We start from the raw sequence: 20453 nt of genomic DNA on the forward strand, positions 1-20453 counted from the left end.
TCGTGCAGCCAGAAGCAGCTGCATCCGGCTGTTGGGTCTGTTCTGTAAATCCATCCCTGGATAATCACAGCTCTGGCACAGGGGCCCACAGAGGGTCAGCATGATATTCAGATGTTTGTGCATGTGTCTTCTTCCTCTTCCTGTGTTCCTCTCTCCATGTGATGGCATGTTGCTGTTTTGTGTTATCATTAACGTGTGTGTGCCAGCAGCAGGTGCACAATGAGTGTGTTAGGTTCCTGTGCAGTGGATTCCCTGGGTTCTTCACCTGGTGGTCCAGATGAATGACCTCTCCATGTGTTGCTCTGTCAGGTCACACATCCAGCAGCCGCTCTGCTGATCCGCTCGGCTCTGCACCTTCACTCAGGAGATCGATCACACGCATCCTGCAGAGATGAGCAACAAGAAGTAAGTGACTCCACCAGACTCACACACCTCTGTCCTCTGACACATGTCCACCTGCAGACGTCTCCTGGTGAGGACACAGGAGGACGGACAGCTCACACACTCGGTGCAAAGACTTCTGATAAGTTAGATCCGCTCTGATGGACAAACAGAGGAGACCTTCAGTGGTTTCTGGTTCAGCTTGAGCTGCTCTGCTGATTCAGCTCTGCACTAACAACCCGGACGCCTTAGAGGTCGTTTACTGTTTGACTACGTTAAAGTTTAATCTCCGAGACATGAACCTCCGTGTAATTGCTTCACAGAGATCGGAGCCTCAGAGAAAAACAAACCGAGGAAACAACTGAGTGTTGAAACATGTGGATTTAGTCCTGCACAGTCACAAGAGCAAGTTTCTGATTTATATTAGATCTGATTCCTTTATTCATCTTGTGAATATGATCGAATCGTTGGATTCATTTCTCTTAACCCGAGGAATCAGAACCTTAGATACATGAATCATGTTTAAAGTGTATAGCTGCAGGAAGTTGTTCCTTGAAAACATATCAAAAGTCACAGAAATAGATTCAAGATTCAGCCCAAACTGTGTCAGCTGAGAGACTTTACAGATTTTAAAATGTTATTTTCAAGAGCCTGATTTCTGATTTACATCAGATCTGATTCCTTTATTCATCTTTACATGTGTGACTGCGACCAAATCATTGGATTGATTTCTCTTAACCTGAGGAATCAGAAGCTTAGATACATGAAACAGGTTTAAAGTGTATTAATGCAGGAAGCTGCTCATTGAAAACATATCGAAAGTCACAGAAACAGATTAAAGATTCAGCCCAAACTACAGATTTTAAAATGTAATTTTCACTCCATGCTTCCAGGCTTCAGTTCCTGTGTCTTTCTTTTGTCTCATGTGATGTTTATTTTGACTATAAGCAGAGGAACGTTTTGTTGTCACCACGAAACAAATCTACTGAGACATTCAAAACTTCACTCAGGTGAAACCTCGACGTTGTTTTACCGAAGGTGGAGAATCCCTGTGAGTTTCAGTGAAACCTGAGATCCTGGACACATTAGTTCCTATCTCCTGTGACGCTGCAGCAGACGATGATTCCAGGGTCGACATGTCGTCACAGAGCCGTGGACACGCTCAGGGAACGTAGGACTGTTGTCCCTCCGAGGACAGAGATACCTTATCTGTGCGCTGACACACTGATAGCTGCTAATTTACAATCACCAGAGCAAAGTCACAGCCTGTGGAGCTCTGGAGGCTCCTGCAGCTCGTGTGAAGGTTCAGCCGAAGCTCGTCAATACGCACATGTTCACGTATCGATCAGAGGAAAAAGTGGAATACTTCACATTCCTGAAGCGCATGTGTTTCTAATCTAGGTTTAGATTCCTCTCTCTCTCTCTTCTTGTTGCTCGGCAGTGACGTCACTGTTACGTAGTTCAAGCAGAAAAAGGAACTTTGTGTTCTGCATCTTGTGTCAAATATGATTTGAAAAGATTTGTGCAGCTGATGACGTCTCATATTTCAGAAGCTGCAGTCGTTGGACTCTTTAAAAACGACCTTTAAAACGTGAATTATACTTTGACTTTAAAGTGACTTTGTGCTGAAGCAGTTTTCCAGTGGATGTGGGAGCAGGCGAGATGTTAACTGAAGTGAATTATTCCCAGAGGACGTTGTTCAGAGGTGTAACTGAGGATTACTCATTCATACAATATGACATCATCAGCAGGCAGGGTAGAGGCAGTACTAGTAGTAGTGGTAGAAGTAGTAGTAGTAGTGGTAGTAGTAGTAGTAGTAGTAGTAGTAATAGTAGTAGTAGTAGTAGTGGTGGTAATAGTAGTAGTAGTAGTAGTGGTGGTAGAAGTTTAGTAGTAGTAGTAGTAGCAGTAGTAGTAGTAGCAGTAATAGTAGAAGTAGTAGTAGTAGTAGTAGTAGTAGTAATAGTAGTAGTAGTAGTAGTGGTGGTAGAAGTTTAGTAGTAGTAGTAGTAGTAGCAGTAGTAGTAGTAGTAGTAATAGTAGTAGTAGTAGTAGTGGTGGTAATAGTAGTAGTAGTAGTAGTGGTGGTAGAAGTTTAGTAGTAGAAGTAGTAGTAGAAGTAGTAGAAGTAGTAGTAGTAGTAGTAGCAGTAGTAGTAGTCGTAGTAGTAGTAGTAATAGTAGTAGTAGTAGTAGTGGTGGTAGAAGTTTAGTAGTAGTAGTAGTAGCAGTAGTAGTAGTAGTAGTAATAGTAGTAGTAGTAGTAGTGGTGGTGGTAGAAGTTTAGTAGTAGTAGTAGTAGTAGTAGTAGTAGTAGTAGTAGTAATGATGATAATAAACTTTATTCGTATGTACTTTTCTGAATGTTAGAAGGTTTTTCACTAGATGATAAAAAAAGAAAAATGTTGCTTAACTTGCGTCAGAGCCTGTTAATACTTATGGATATTATTTAATTGTTTCTACTTCTGAGTATTTCGATATGGACATATGAATATAATGATCAGAAACTTGGTAGATTTCAGTATCTGCAGCTCAAACTGGAAAAAACGTGTTCGCACAAAGCTCCGAACAATCGTGACATCACTGTCGTCTTTCTGCTCTCACTGGTTTATTCTGGTAAAAAAAATCATTATACTCTTCTTATATTAAAAATAAGTTATAAAACTAATCCTGAGGTTGAAGGAAGTTTGAAGATTTGTGTTGCAAAGAGTCTGGTTTGATAAAGAGGTGGAAAGAAGCCTGTTGTTCCCTCAGTTGTTCTATAGGTGGCGCTGGAGGAAGAAAGAACAGCAAAGAAGCTGCTGAGACAGAAACTACTTTTACTACAAGTTCATCAGACACAGTCACACATCAAAAGATGTTGCTTCATTAACTTTTATTACATTATTATAATAAATAATAATAAACTTCAAAACACATTCACAAGCTGATCTACGGGTTAAAGATGACGATTTGGAACAGAAGGAAACAATTAAAAGCAGTTAGAACATTAGACAATTGTTTCTCAGGCATAATTATTTATGAGTGATTTTTAAACAGCTTTAAGCTGATGTTCAGGGACATTAAAAACTGAATGAAAAAGAAATGTAAAATCAGAAAGCACCGTTTAAATCAAACATAAAGCAAAAATAAATCAGAGGAAAAAGAGAAGAATAAAGAGGTGAAGAGATTAAAAGAGAAAAGTGTCAAATAAAAGAACAGTGAAATACAAGAGGTTATGAGCTTGTGAAATAATTTCAATGAAGACATTAAAAAATAGAGCAGAAATATAAAAATAAAAATGATGCAAGAGTAAAGACAAACAGTTCACTTATAAAAACATTAGCATTAATAGTTGAATTGACAAGGAGCCGTTAAAAATAAACTTATTCTTAAGGTTCATTTAATTAAATCAACATTTCCCTTGTTTACATTAAGACTAGAATCCTGAAGCTTTGTTTGTCTTCATCGAAACCAAAACGACGACGTATTGGTTTTTCGTGAAAGATCGTGAAAGATGCTAGTCGTTAGTGTGAGTCCTGTGTTGCGCCCTCTAGTGGAATCCTCAAGTAACACATATAAGAAAGTACGTGAACGTCGGACTTAGTGAAGTTTCTCTACGTTTAAAGTGGCTCATAAAATACTGTGTGGCTGGTCTGAGGTATGTGTGTGTGTGTGTGTGTGTGTGTGTGTGAGTGTGTTAAAGTGTCTTGGAGAGCAGCGAGGTTCCGACACGCCAGCCTGTTACTGGTTTGTGTGTGTATGTGTGTGTGTGTGTGTGTGTGTGTGTGTGTGTGTTGTCACTTAAGTAAAGCCGGTTTAATCCTGTAAGGGCGGATGAGTAGACAGACATGTGATGGCCCACTTGTGTCTTAGGTGGAGGCCGGTGGCGAGGGGGGGGTGGCGGGCATTAGCCGCCAGATGGAGCGGCTTTGTAGTGTGTGTGTGTGTGTGTGTGTGTGTGTGTGTGTGTGTGTGACTGATAAGACACAACTCTTTTCCACATGCTTTTATTGTCTCCTTCCTCCCACTGATACGACTCCACGCTCTGATCCTGAGAGACCACCACCACAAAGTCCAACTCCGACTCGGACCCAGTCCACGCCGCTCAGGCACCTGTCACTCATCACGCTCAATTAGCCGCCACTTCCTGTCCTCTCCCTCACCCTCCTCCGCCAGATTAAACCCATGACATCGCACCTATTGGCTGTGAGGACGACACACAAACACACTGGCACACAACGCCACATGTCTGATGTAGAAGCCGCCGCACACAGTGGCGTCTGTGACCGACTGGTTGATGGGAGGAGATGAGCGCCACCAGCAGCACCCGACTGACTCCCAGCGCCAGCCTGCTGCTGCCGGGGGGGGGCGAGCCGCGGCGCTACGGCTCCACGCTGTCGCTGGAGGACAAGTGTGATCCGAATTTCTTCCTCTTCTATTACTACAGGATGGAGGACGAGGCGGTGCTGGACCGGGGGGCGTCCTTCGTCAAGCACCTGTGTGACGAGGAGGAGGTGGAGGGTGAGTTTCTTTTCCGTTTATCTTTATTTTATAGAGTCTTTCAATCTGAAAACCAAGCTGCCTTCAGCACGATTCCTGTAAGTGGCGAATCAGGCCGGGCGTCACTCGGCCTTTCAGCCGGCGCCAAGTTTCTCACCTGCGGTAACGAGCTGGCACGGGACGGATGTAGAACACGGAGCATGTGATCCTGTGTTTACTTCACTGATCTGCTCCGACACCGACTGGACCTCAAGGAAAAAACATCTTCAATCACAAAGAGACAGAACCGAACTCTGTTCTCCTGTCGAGCACGAAGAGGAAAGTTAGAGACGCAGATCTGGATCATTAATCTGATGTTGTGAATCAAAACAAGTGTTTTTAGAGACTGATCTGAATTCAGTTAATGTACAGGAGCAAATATTCATTTCAATTACTCCAGAGAATTGATATTTTACCTGAGTTTAATGTCAAGAATATGCAGAAAAGGGTTTTAATGTAACCTGGTGATAAAGTGGGCGGAGACTTGTACTTTAGCTTCTCCAGCTCTTTGATGCCTTTGTTGATTTCAGGACAAAAGTCACAAAGAAACTATTGAAATTGACTGTTTTCATGTCTCAAATTTGAAGAAGTCCCCTAAATGTTGCTCTATTAGATTTTAGTGAAAGACGAACTTCCCGTCTAGAGTCCTCTCCCTCGGCCCGACCTCTGGATCCGACCTCTGGATCCGACCTCTGGATCCGACCTCTGGATCCGACCTCTGGATCCGACCTCTGAGAAGTGGTATCAAACCACCGGAGCCGTTCAGTGACTTGCACTCACGCTGCAGATCAACATTTTGTCAGGTGTCACCTCAGCTTGAACTCTGTCCAACTTCCTGTGCGTGAACCAGCGTCTCAGCTGTGTCCTCCCCCCCCTCCCCCCCGCCCCCCCGCTCCCTCACAGACGACCCACTGATAAAAGGAACGAGCACAGATGAGGCAACTTGACATTTTTTCACACGAGACACGATAGAGAGAAGCGTCACTTCGCTCCGTCTTGTTTTCATTCCAGCGACTCGTTCTCTATCTGAGTCGGAGGAACAGACGTCGTCAGTGATGAAAACAGGAGATTCAGTCTCTCTCTCTCCGTGACCTTTGTCCCACTGAGGTCCATCCGGATACTGGGTGTCATGAAACGACCGTAGATCTGAGCTCTGAAGCTTCATCCTCACGACTACGCTGCAGTTTGAGAACTCATCAACTCTTCTACTGATTCGTCCACAAGAATCCAGATATACTGAGAGACGCTGAAGCTGAAGAACCTTGGGACTTTGAGAACCTTGAGTTTGGACGAGGACAAACTGAGATGTTTGGAAACGATGACGCTGAGAACATCCGACTCACTGATTGGGTTTCTACGCTCGGGGATTAAAACTGATATGAAGCCAAAACACTGGTGTGGACAGATATCGATTTAATACGTAATAAAATATATGACGTAAATTCACGAATGTAAGTGGAGCGCCGACCTCGACCAAGGCCTGATAGTCTCTTATCTTTAATCAGGCTGCACCGAATTCCACACTCTCATAAATATTTGAGTTTTTTCCGTCAAGATCTGTGAATTAATCTCTGCGAAATCAAAGATAATAATGAAAAACGTCTCACATCACATCCTCCAGAGTTCTGTTCTAATTCCTGTCGAATTTTTTTGTGTAATCCTGCGAACTATCAGACACACAAACAAAGAAACGCAGATGAAAACCTGGTTCCTCAGCCCCGCCCCCATCCTCCCTCCATCTGCTGTGACCTTTTATCAAAGTGATGCATGTTTATATTTGTTGGGATGAAACTCAAAGTTTTAAAACCCTTTTTCTGCCGAGTCAGAAACCAGCAGGAGGCGTCTCTTTCCCCCCAAAACACAAACAGAGCAGCTCTCTCTCTCTCTCTCTTAATCCAGCAGCAGCTCTTAAAGCGGCTCGGTATTAGCATGCTGTCGGGGGGGCCGCGTGGCCGCTCGCCATCCTCCCGCCGGGCCCGTCCCAGCGGTTACTGTGGAAACCGCGCTTGCATCCCCTCAGAAATCCCGAGAGAGAAACAAACCTCCCGGCGAACACAAGGATCTCGGTTCATTCAGCGCGGCCGAGCTCCAAAAGAAGTTCTCCTTCCAGGACCCTGAAAAAAAAAAGAGGAGGAGGAAGTGGTTTCACAAAGCGAGTGCAAATCTTCCTTTCCTTCGCCTTGACTCGGCCATTTTTTATTCCTCCTCCAGCGCTCTCCTCTCATTCTCTCACCTCCCGGCTCGTTGCCGTTCAACCTGTGCAAACGTCTCCTCTCTCTTGTTTTATTGCTCGTCCATCAGCTCTAATGGTTCCGAGCTCTTTCTTCTCTTCTGCTGGTCTGTGTCTCTTTGTCCTTTGTGGCCGTTCAGCCATCTGCCTCCTGCTTCTTCTCCACAGATGAAACTAATGGGTTCCACATAAATAACGTCTTGTTCCAGGAGGACGAGTTGTGTTGCTGGAGGGAAACTTCTTCTGATAGCGTTTGTGTGATAGTTTGCAGAATCAGACACAAACTACTGGAATGATTCACACTAAACTTGGTAGAAGTTTGTGGAATCTGTGGATCAGGGAGAAAGAACCGGATCAACATTATCCTTATGAGGGATTTTTTAACATTTAAGTTGATTTCACAGAGAATAATTCATGGATTTCGTAGATTTAAAAACAATATTAATCAGAGTACGTAATTTGATGGAGAGCCAAATAAAAGTACAGATCTAGTGAAATTTAAATATGGTTTCATAAGGAAACCGTTGGGCCTTAATAACGTCTTGTTCCAGGAGGACGAGTTGTGTTGCTGGAGGGAAACATCTTCTGATAGGACCAATCTGATGCTGATATAACTATGAATTATGAACCATAAAGAGGTTTTCAGCCCTGGTTTGTGTGATAGTTTGCAGAATCAGACACAAACTACTGGAATGATTCACACTAAACTTTGTAGAAGTTTGTGGAATCTGTGGATCAGGGAGAAAGAACCGAATCAACATTATCCTTATGAGAGATTTTTTAACATTTAAGTTTGATTTCCAAGATAATAATTCATGGATTTCGTAGATTTAAAAATGATATTAATCAGTATACGTAATTTGGTGCAGAGACAAAAGATAAAAATACAAATCTAGTGAATTTAAATATGGTTTCATAAGGAAACCGTTGGGCCTTAATAACGTCTTGTTCCAGGAGGACGAGTTGTGTTGCTGGAGGGAAACTTCTTCTGATAGGACCAATCTGATGCTGATACAACTATGAATTATGAACTATAAAGAGGTTTTCAGCCCTGGTTTGTGTGATAGTTTGCAGAATCAGACACAAACTACTGGAATGATTCACACTAAACTTTGTAGAAGTTTGTGGATCAGGGAGAAAGAACCGAATCAACATTATCCTTATGAGAGATTTTTTAACATTTAAGTTGATTTCACAGAGAATAATTCATGGATTTCGTAGATTTAAAAACAATATTAATCAGAGTACGTAATTTGATGCAGAGCCGAATAAAAGTACAGATCTAGTGAATTAAAATATGGTTTCATAAGGAAACTGTTGTGTCTTAATATCACAACATAGGACCTGGACTCTCGGGTCATTAATTCAGTTCCATCGAGGTCGTCTGAGTGAACTTAACTCTGACGATAGATTCGCCGCCAGCGGCGCCTCCTTCATTGATCTGGTTCCCAGTGTTTTCATGTTGTCACATAAACACGGGACAGGTGGCGTCCTTGTTGAACCAAAAGCCGAACGTGAAGCCGGTGGAGTGAGGGCGATGCTGGTTCTGTCCCCGGTCCTACGTCACTTCTCGTCTTCAAAGTCTCTGATCGTCTCTCTTACACCTTCTGAAACGTTTGTTTGAAGGAAGTTTTAAATAACATTGGTCACATTTTCCTTGACGTCGATATTATTATGACAACATCATCTTTTAATGTTTAGAAAACTAAACTATATGTTTTTCTTTCTTTCTCTGCACTAAGTCTCATGGTCAATGTGTGATGTTCAGAGTTTAGCAGCAGCATCAGTTTCTTCATCAAACAGAAGCTCAAGACCGACATCTCTTAAGGGAATAAAAAAGAACGCTTGCTGACTTCAATGCTGCTTTCCCCTCTAACTTTATAATAATGTATTTTAAAATTAAATGTAGATAGCCTGTTATATATTTGAAGACCAGTGTCGTCTGTTTGAATATGAGAATGAGAGAACAAGGAAATGTTTTGGACAATCTGAAGTGGAACATAGCTGTTAATATTGAGGTGAGATAATATAAAGTAATTGTTGATTTTCAATCATAAATACTGACGTCTGTAAATACAAACTTAAATATATTTCCCATATTATAACACTCATTCTTGCCAGAAGTGCCTTTTGAGTACTTAATGCTTTATGTACTAATTTCTAGAAGAAAGTCCAGCGCCCCCTGGAGGTTCCGAGCTGCTCACATCTCCTCGTCTCTGAGGCTCATTATCTTATTGTTCTTCTGAACCGTCGGTGTCGGCGAGTTTAGACGAACGCTGGAAAAACACAATGCATTGTGGTACGAGGGAATAATGAACGCCGTTGTTTCCTCAAGAGGAGATCATTGTTTAGTCGTGTCCGGGGGGTTCAGCCACTTCCTGGTTGTGCCGCGGCTCGGGAAGAGAACTGATCATTTAGAGCTTTTTTGTGTCAGGGAAGTTTCATTTCTGCAAAAAGAAAAGTAAATTAGAAAATTAGAAAACACAGAAAAGCAAACAGCAAAATCAGAAGAGAAAATAAACTTTTATTCCAAAACTTCTCTTTAACTCTTGAGTCTGTGGGAAACTATTTAAAGCTGATAACACACTGAACTCTCGTCTGTGAGGATTAAGCTTCAGCTGGAATCTCTCACCTCCACCGGTAGAATAAACTAAAGACTAAATGCCGGGAATGGAATCCACACGTGTGCCCGACCCAGCGTGTATCGCATGTTGGCGTGAACTCCAGGTTCCCGGTGAAGGCGAGTTCCTCGGCCCACGCTCGGCTCGGCTCTTCGTCACATGACCCCGAACCCGACGACTACATGTAGAACATCACGTTGTGTTGGTGTCGGGCCGGCGTGAGAAACAAGTGTGTAGTCACGCACGCAGCCACGGCGTCTTCGCTGCTACGCGCGACTTCTTTTATGTCCAAATATTTGTTTTGACAGTGTAGTGCCACCTCTGACCCCCCCCCCCCCCCCCCCGGCCCGGCCTGGCTCGGCTCGGCTGCTGAGGGACACGTGAGAATGTTCCCTCGGACGCAGAGACGCTCACGAGTCACTTTGGGTTTTTTACTGGAGCTTCATTTTGTGTCACGTCAGGATTTTTCAAAAAGAAACTCACTGAAAATCCAGTTTCTTCAGTGCATGATTCTAACGAGAGAGCAGAACGTGTCAGGTTGGTCAGAGGTCAGAGGTCATCTCCTGTGTTTGTTCCTCCTGCAGGTCACCACACCGTGTACATCGGCGTGCACGTGCCCAAGAGCTACCGCCGTCGGAGGCGCCACCGCCGGAGAGCCGGGGGCCACAAGGAGCGGAAGGAGCGGCCGGCGGAGGGAACCTCGGACAAGTCGGACACGGAGAACAACGATGAGCCCAGCAGCAGCATCCTCCGACCGCTCAGTAAGTGATGGACGCCACGTCAGGGACGATTAGCGTCCACGTCCGTCCCCTCGCCGCACGCCGCTCTCTGAGGGACGACCCCGAGGATCTGCTGAGTCAGCTGTGTGTGTTTCGCTGAGTGAATCTTTACAGGAAGTCAGAGGTTTTGTCAGATGCAGCTTGTGCTGATCAGAGTCTCCTGAGCTCCTGTGTTCGTGTGTGTGTCCTTGGTGGTTGTGGTAGACATCAGTGTGTTGTGTTGTTGTCGGTGTTGTGTGTGCGTGCTGCCGTGCGAGCATCTCCACGTGTCAGTGCTTTGTGTTGTTGTTGGTCGGCCGGAGCCTCTTGTGTCCCGATGAGATGGAAAGTGCGATGTGGCCTCGGGCGCCGACAAAGAGCCGCGGTCGCTGGGAGTGACAGAGAGAGAGAGAGAGAGAGAGAGAGAGAGAGGGGGGGGTGGAGGAGAGAGAGAGAGAGAGAGAGAGAGAGAGAGATGTGTAAAGACCTTGAGACCGTTAGCGTGAATAAAGCCTGCAGTGATTTGATACTGTCACAGAGATCATGGAGATTCAGTCCCAGAGATAAAACCGTTCAAGAGACACCATTAATATTTTGTATATATATATTTTAAGTCAAAGTTTTGAAGCTGAAAACAATAACTTGAATTAATTCTGTATAAACAATCGGAGGCTCGCTGTTGATTCTCTGGTTCCACGAGGTTCATGTTTCACCATCGCTCTCTGGGACTGAAGCTTTGGGGATTTCGTTCAGGACACAAATCCAATCAGAGGAGAAATTACAGCTGCTGCATCTGGTTGTTGCTACGGTGACGCTGCGTCAGCATAAAATAACTGGGAGTGTTTCATAATCACAGTCACATCAGGATGAACTAATCGATAATAAAACTTCCAGAGTGAAGAGGAAGTGATGACTGACGTTGAGACGCGAGTTCGGAATCAGACGTTCTGTATTTCCTGTTTTCTCCTCGACTTCCTGTTGACTTCCTGTTGACTTCCTGTTGACTTCCTGTTGACTTCCTGTTGACTTCCTGTTGACTTCCTGTTGACTTCCTGAATCCTGATCCTGGAGATGCAGCTGGATCTCATGGGTTGTGTCCTTGTGGCGGTGATGGATGTTCGGGTGGAGTCACTCCAAACCTGTTGTGTGTAAACAGAAGCTCAGCTGCTCTTCAGACGCAAAAGATCAGTGCTGCTGCTTCTATTAATATTACTAATCAGAATTAAGTAATTGTGCATTAATTGGGAAACCATCGATGAATCTCAAGCCGTGTCCTGCTAATGAAAATGTCTGGAAAACCATGTGTGGACATGTTGTGTAGTTGGTGTTTGTGAAGCAGCAGCAGGAGGTTGTTGGGTCCGACATGCGGGAACATCCAGACGAGGGGCGGAGCCTGTAGAGCAGCAGGAGGCGGGACTTGACGTATAAACTCTGCCGTGGACAGATCAGTGTTGTTGTTTCCAGCTCCTCCACACGGCGTCGGCCTCATCACCAGAAGATCTGGAATCTCCTCGTGTTTCCAAGTGGACGTCTTCGTCTTCTACGTGTCCGGCTCCTCTTCTTCATCCTGAGATCTTTGTGTTCTTCAGTTTCACGTCACGTGTTAGAAACCTCGTCCACACGTCCACTCGTTCTCTGAGAAGCTTCCACACGTCGTCCTGCTGGTTCCTCACCGAACGTGAATGTGTGTGAGAGTTGACGTTCCTGAAAAACGTGGTTTTTGTTTACAGCAACACGGGTGATTCTCCATTCATGGAAATGCGTCTGTGTTGTCAGGAGCATGTGAGCGTTGACGTGATGTTGACAGTCAACGCGGCGGCGGCGTTCTGCTGGTTCCTGTGGGGGGGGGGGGGGGGGGTCGGGCAGCGTAAACCCTCAGGTGGAAGTGGTGCAGAAACAACACAAACACAGACAACACACCTGGTTGTGTTGCACAGTGAATGGTTCAGTTGTGATATTGTATGTAAACACACTTTCTACTTTTATATTCCATTGACGGGAACCAGTCTATTTATTTACTAATCAGAGGTTATTACACAATCTGAGCAAAATGGAATTATTAGTCGACCTGATTATGAATTTGTAGCTTTTTTGAATCAGAAATCCATCTTTTAATAGAAATGATTTATTATCTATTATTGGATAATCCTTGTGTGGTTCTTCTTGTGAAATAAACAATTTAAAAGTCTTAAATTCATTAAAATATGAAGCATTAGATCTTAATCATATTAATATTAATTAAACGCTGTCGTGCTTTAAGATGGAGAAACGTCCTGGTGATAGTTTGAACTCTCTCCGTGTGTCACAGTTCTCAGTGACACAGATATTAAACAGCAGATATTATAACAGCAGATATTAAACAGCAGATAGTTCCTGCCTCTGTCTGAAGCTACAGAGACAACATGAGGATCAGGGTTGTTTCATCTTATCTTCACTTATGAACCTGATGTTCCTTCATGTCCGACATAGATTTAACATTTCAGTTATTCTTCAGACTATACCTATATATATTAAAAAAAATAAAAAAAATAAAAATAAACTAACAATTTTTGAAACTAACAATTTAGTAGCACTAAAATGGCTCTTACTTATAGCATTTTGTAGTTTTGCTTTATTTTTGAAGAACTTGTACTTTCTTGACTCTTGTTGTTCTTGGTTTGTTCCCTCGGGGTTGAATGCACTTATTGTGAGTCGCTTTGGATTAAAGCGTCAGCTAAATGAAATGAAATGTAATAATTCTGCTCTTAACAAAGTCTGATCATATTGACACCTGAAGAAACCCTGAACACGCTTCATACTCCAACATACTACATACTACATACCACTTCCTTTATCCTAATCATGTAGACCTCACACTTTCTCACCACTGTTCTGTTAGATGCTGAATTCCAGTGTCTCTGATTAACTCAGAGTTGATGAAACTCAGACTTTGACTCCGTGCAGATCAATAAACCAGAAGATTGTAAAATCACAGATTACTTTTATTATCATTAATCATTATTCAAATATTTGTACATCCGACAGATAAGGCAATCATAGTAAACTTAATCAAACTTGTATCTGTGTGTACATGTCTCACAGGACGAGTTAGGTTAGCGTGACACTCTGGTATTGGACGTCTTGTTACTTCTAAACGTTTCATCAGTGAAGTGCAATGAATTCTGGGAAAGGTCAGATTCTGCTGCCGTGACTCGATCGCTCTTCAGCTTCTGAAGGTCGCGGCTCCTGATCCGAGACTCAGCTCTGACCTTTGAGTTAAGGGGGTGGAGCTGTAGACCAGTAGGTTGTTTTTGATGGTTCCTGTGGGACAGAACAACACAGAAGTATAACACATAGAAGAGACACCGAACATAGAACTAGAGTGAAGTTATGAAATCTCAGGATGTTTATGTGAGAAGTTCTTATCTTTACAAGGCGGCTGTGGCTGAGGGGGTAGAGCGGTCGTCCACCGGATAGAGACAACTCCGACCTTCAAATGTCGTCAAGGTCACAGACATGAGAGTGAAAATACTAGAACTGCAGTTTTACTCTCAGATCTTTTCAGTTTGAGCTTTTCTACGTAGCTGAACACGTCCGTGTGTCTCTCTGCTGCTGTGACCTCAGCTCTGGTTTGAACCTCACGTCCTCCCGTCCCTCTCGGTATCCTCCTCCGTGGTCGTCCCTCTGTGTCCTCCTCCGTGGTCGTCCCTCTGGGAGTCAGGGTCCCGGGGGGGGGGGGGCCCTGTCCGTCATGTTGTGGATCAAACCCTCTTGTTTGGTCAGATGGACGCCGCGGGGACGGACAGGAAGTCTCCTGGCTGCACGTGTGTGTCCGCTGCAGTGGTTTGACCTCTGCTCGTTCTGATGAGCGTGCTCCCCCCCCCACCCCCACCCCCCCCTCTAAGCCTTTTCCCCATCTTCTCCACCAGGATCAAACGTTCTCTGGAAGTGGATTAAAAAGATTATGTCGAATCTTGATTCTTATACGAATGGTTTTTCATTTCCCGAAGGAAAACAGTTTATAGTATTTATCCAGTTTTTTAATCTCTGATCCATGAGATACTCCTTCCTCTGATAATTCAGAGTATGATCATCAGAAATGTGAAAGTTGATAAGTGAAATTAATGCAAGTTATATACCGAACACATAAGAACACAACATAAGAATAATAACTTAAATACTGGAACATAAGAATAATATCTTAAATACAGGAACATAAGAATAATAACTGAATAACTGGAACATAAGAATAATATCTTAAATACTGGAACATAAGAATAATGTCTTAAATACTGGAACATAAGAATAATAACTTAAATACTGGAACATAAGAATAATAACTTAAATACTGGAACATAAGAATAATATCTTAAATACTGGAACATAAGAATAATATCTTAAATACTGGAAAATAAGAATAATAACTTAAATACTGGAACATAAGAATAATATCTTAAATACTGGAACATAAGAATAATAACTTAAATACTGGAACATAAGAATAATAACTTAAAAACTGGAACATAAGAATAATAACTTAAATACAGGAACATAAGAATAATAACTTAAATACAGGAACATAAGAATAATAACTTAAATACTGGAACATAAGAATAATATCTCAAGTACTGAAACATAAGAATAATAACTTAAATACTGGAACATAAGAATAATAACTTAAATACCGGAACATAAGAATAATAACTTAAATACTGGAACATAAGAATAATATCTTATATACTGGAACATAAGAATAATAACTTAAATACTGGAACATAAGAATAATAACTTAAATACTGGAACATAAGAATAATAACTTAAATACTGGAACATAAGAATAATATCTTAAATACTGGAACATAAGAATAATAACTTAAATACTGGAACATAAGAATAATATCTTAAATACAGGAACATAAGAATAATAACTTAAATACTGGAACATAAGAATAATAACTTAAATACTGGAACATAAGAATAATAAATTAAATAATGGAAGATAACAATAATAACTTAAATACTGGAACATAAGAATAATATCTTAAATACTGGATTATATGTATATTATTGTATGAACTGAACAAAGGCATTAAACCCTTGTGCAGATGAATCCCTCACGAGCTCCAGCTGCTGTGATGCATCGTGCAGCCGTGGAAACGTATGAGTTTGTACATTAGTACAGTAATATTCCATATATCCCCCCCCCCTTCCCAGCTGGTATTTGTGACGCTCTCATCAGAACGTTCCCACCTCAGCTGTCACACATACCAGAGCTGCACGGCCCGGGTGGAGCCACGGCTCTGTGAATGGCTCACCCTCAGGGTGTCACTCTGCATTCAGCCAACCACCCCCCCCACCCCTTGTGTCCAGTGGCTGTGAGCGAGCCGCTCTGCATACTGAGCACTTCCTGTCCCGCTGCCGCTCGTTCACAGAGAGCGGCAGCGAGGTGCGTTATCGCTAGCGGTTGGCGTGCTATCAGATCCCGTGTGGTCGTTCACTGTGCAGGGTGGGGCGGGGGGGCAGATAGGAGGAGATGTGATGGTATTTGTGTAGGATGCTTTTCCCCAGCGGCACTGAACTGGTGCTCGGTGGCAGCTTCACTCAGCTTCCTACTGGGCAGCGAGCATTCCTCCTGCATCTCTCCCATGAGCCTCTGCTGCCGGGACAAAGTGCTCTTTGTGTTTCCTCCGCTTGGCGACAACACACGGCTCCGAGATCGCATCTGAACGATGGGATTTTCATTTGTCTCTCTGCTCTCACCCTCCTCACCCTCCTCACCCTCCTCACCCTCCTCACCCTCCTCACCCTCCTCACCCTTAGCAACAGTGTCACATTGAATTGTTTTCAGCTTTTTCATCGATACATCAACTTTTTTATTAGTAGTTTTTCAGGCCTCTTGTGATTTAGACGAATCTTCAGTGAACTCATTTAGTTTTTCCTTCCCTAACATCCTATATACAATTAAATATTCCTCTATTATACAATATTCTGTAAACTTAATATACATTTCTTGTTACCTTCGCAGAGCAGGTTGTGCTTTACTCTGTTTTCGTCAGTTAGCAGGATTACTAAAAAACACTCAATATTTATCGGTGTTTCCAAATCTGGATCTGGTGTAGTTTCATGAGGAGACAGTTTGTGGAGATATTAGCTCTACTTATCAATAGTTAATAGGTTTAATAGGTTTAATTTAATAAATTATGTACCTGCTCACACCCTGAACCCTCCTCAACCTCCTCACCCTCCTCACCCTCCTCACCCTTAGCAACAGTGTCACATTGAACACATTGAATCGTTTTCAGCTTTTTCATCGATACATCAGCTTTTTTATTAGTCATTTTTCAGTTCTCTTGTGATTTAGAGGAATCTTCAGTGAACTCATTCCCTAACATCTTGTTCCTCTATTATACAATATTGTGTAAACTTAATATACATTTCATGTTACCTTCACCAAGCAGGATGTGCTTTACTCTGTTTTCGTCAGTGAGCAGGATTACTAAAAAACACTCAATATTTATCGGTGTTTCCAAATCTGGATCTGGTGTAGTTTCATGAGGAGACAGTTTGTGGAGATATTAGCTCTACTTATCAATAGTTAATAGGTTTAATTCAATAAATGATGTGCTTGCTCACACCCTGAACCCTCCTCACCCTCCTCACCCTCCTCACCCTCCTCACCCTCCTCACCCTTAGCAACAGTGTCACATTGAACAAATTGAATCGTTTTCAGCCTTTCATCGATACATCAACTTTTTTATTAATAGTTTTTCAGTTCTCTTGTGATTTAGAGGAATCTTCAGTGAACTCATTCCCTAACATCTTGTTCCTCTATTAAACAATATTGTGTAAACTTAATATACATTTCTTGTTACCTTCGCTTTGCAGGTTGTGCTTTACTCTGTTTTCGTCAGTGAGCAGGATTACTAAAAAACACTCAATATTTATCGGTGTTTCCAAATCTGGATCTGGTGAATTTAAAATAGTTTCATGAGGAGACAGTTTGTGGAGATTTTAGCTCTACTTATCAATAGTTAATAGGTTTAATAGGTTTAATTTAATAAATTACTTACTTGCTCACACCCTGAACCCTCTTCACCCTTAGCAACAGTGTCACATTGAACAAATTGAATCGTTTTCTGCTTTTTCATCGATACATCAGCTTTTTTATTAATAGTTTTTCAGTTCTCTTGTGATTTAGAGGAATCTTCAGTGAACTCATTTCCTAACATCTTGTTCCTCTATTAAACAATATTCTGTAGACTTAATATACATTTCTTGTTACCTTCGCAGAGCAGGATGTGCTTTACTCTGTTTTCGTCGGTGAGCAGGATTACTAAAAAACACTCAATATTTATCGGTGTTTCCAAATCTGGATCTGGTGTAGTTTCATGAGGAGACAGTTTGTGGAGATATTAGCTCTACTTATCAATAGTGAATAGGTTTAATAGGTTTAATTTAATAAATGATGTGCTTGCTCACACCCTGAACCCTCCTCACCCTCCTCACCCTCCTCTTCCTCCTCTTCCTCCTCACCCTCCTCACCCTTAGCAACAGTGTCACATTGAGCTCAGCTCGTTTTCTGCGTTTTAATCAATACATCAACTTTTTAATGAGTAATTTTTCAGGCCTCTTAGACTAAATATTAACCTGTTGTTACCTCAGTTAAAAGGATTACTCAAAAACACCCAATATTTATTAAAAATCTGGATCTGGTGAATTTAAAATAGTTTCATGAGGAGACAGTTTGCGGAGATATTAGCTCTACTTATCATTAGTAATAGGTTTAATTTAATAATTAAAGGTATATAGTCGTTTTCAGACATGAACTCTGGAGGATTTCCACCTGATTGGGTCCAGACTTTCTCCAGAGTTCTCCAGATAACTTCATGATTGTGTGTTAAATTAACTCTTTTCACCAAAACCTCTCTTGACTTCTTCATCTACGTATGAGGCTCCTTGTTTTCATCCTCCGATATTTGTTTTCTTTTTGTGTTTTGCGTGTTTGAAACGTCATCAACTCACAAAAATTCTGTGGACTTTTTACTCGGATCCTGGCAGGAGAAACTCTTCAGGATGTCCAGAGACTCTCACTCAGACATCTCAGCTCCTCTGAAGGAAGTCCAGAGATGATCTGGAGCTCAGTGCAGGTCGAAGCAGCTCATTACTGGAAAGCAGATGATTCCAGATGTTAAAACTGTCCTTATTTCTTCATTTCTCAATTGAATTGATCTTTATTCTGGATGGACACTCTCACCTCTTCTCATGAATCAACAGTATTTGCACAGTGCTGTGTGTGAGTCCAGCTCTCTGAGGCTTTGACCCTCACATTGTCCACTCTGACCAAACAGCAGGTATTTAAAAGTTGTTTTAACTGTTTACTGTAATCACTGTAAATCACTGTGGACAGAAGTGTCAGCGCTGAATGTGTGAAACGCACGTGGACATTAGTCCACCACAGCTGTTATTAAACAGGTTGTGGCCACTTCAGCTGGTTGCAGCTTGTGTGTGTGTGTGTGTGTGTGTGTGTGTGTGTGTGTGTGTGTGTGTGTGTGTGCGTGCCAGCAGACAGTTTATCCTCCACCTAGTAATCTTTCTCCCTCTTGTCTGCTGCTGTTGTTGTTATTGTGATGCAGAGAAAAAGGTGAAGATTCATCTGATTTACAGTTTGTTCACTTGCTGCTGAATGAATGAATGAATGAATGAATGAATGAATGAATGACTTTGTTTGGTTGTTTGTGAAAATGTCAGAACTCCAGTTAAAGACACAAGACAGATTATTATCCTGCATAAATAAAGCCTGTTTGGAAATATTATTCATACTTTCAGTTATAAACTATAAATATAGGAGCAGAGCATAATTTCCTCCTGTAACATTTGTTTTTGTGGCCATGGATTTGCTTTTGTTTTGACAAGATTAGGACTCTGTTTTTTGAGGAATTTAATATTTAAATATCCAATATCTACAGTGGACTGTGTTGCTGTGGTATTAGTGAGTTGTTCTGTAATCTGAGGAGGAAGCTTGGTTATTATTACTCACTTTCACACACACGTCTGTTGGAGCTTCTACACTTGTGAGGACCCTGGACATTGACTGTAACGACAGCTAAATGTCCAAACTCTAATCTCAACCTTAATTTAGTCTATTATTATTAATTAGATACAAATAAATAATAATTTAAAGTAATTCAACCCACAAAAAACCTTTCGAAGTAATAAAGACAACATTTAAAGACATCTTTTGTTGCTGATTGGCCAGTTTCCACATTACAGGCTAAACCAGAACGACCAAGATTAATGACGACAGGATGAATTATTAAAGAGATACAGCCGAGTGGCGGCCATGTTTCTCCAGAGCTCTCTCTCTTGCAGACGCCAAAGGCTCCGAATTAGTTCAGACCCCAAAAGTTTCTATTTATTTCACTGTTTACATTCGTCTGAAACTTTGATCTCATCCTGTGATCGTAACCTTTACGGGATTTGGAAAAAAATGTAGTAATAGCACAGATCCTTATTCCAGCCCCAGACTCGCCAAGTTTAATCCAAATTGAATTAAAACCACCCGAGTCATTGCTAAGATACAGAAACTTTATATATATATATAAATATGTAAATATATAACTATTACATAAAGATTATATCCCCCACTATTGTGTAGTGTGGGTTAAACAATGACTGATAAACATGGAATTTGTTCAGTATTGTTGTGTAGCACTTCTTTGTACTTTGTATTGGAAAGTGCTCTTTAAATAAAGTTATTATTATTAAAACAAGTTTGACATAGTATGAAAGGCGAATCTGTACCTAGCAACAATGTTGAAACATAGATAACGATGGAGGTACAAACCCTCATGTAGCGTGTAGCGTGTAGCATGTAGCGTGTAGCGTGTAGCATGTAGCGTGTAGCGTGTGCAGAGATGAACACGTTCCACACTGTTACGTATTCCATGGATCAGAGGAGCCATTG

At 42.0% G+C, this 20453-nt stretch overlaps 1 protein-coding gene across 1 annotated transcript in view; it reads left to right on the forward strand.

Annotated features, from left to right (window-relative positions):
- The first annotated feature begins 391 nt into the window (after positions 1-391).
- The window catches only part of slc4a4a (solute carrier family 4 member 4a), a 52293-nt gene continuing 32231 nt past the window's right edge, over positions 392-20453 (forward strand). Inside the window, exons 1-3 of the mRNA XM_061070903.1 lie at positions 392-405; positions 4810-4883; positions 10337-10513. Coding sequence (XP_060926886.1) covers positions 392-405; positions 4810-4883; positions 10337-10513 — 265 coding nt within the window. The remainder of the gene's footprint in view (positions 406-4809; positions 4884-10336; positions 10514-20453) is intronic.

Source organism: Limanda limanda, chromosome 5, assembly GCF_963576545.1.
Source record: "Limanda limanda chromosome 5, fLimLim1.1, whole genome shotgun sequence".
NCBI lineage: Eukaryota > Metazoa > Chordata > Actinopteri > Pleuronectiformes > Pleuronectidae > Limanda > Limanda limanda.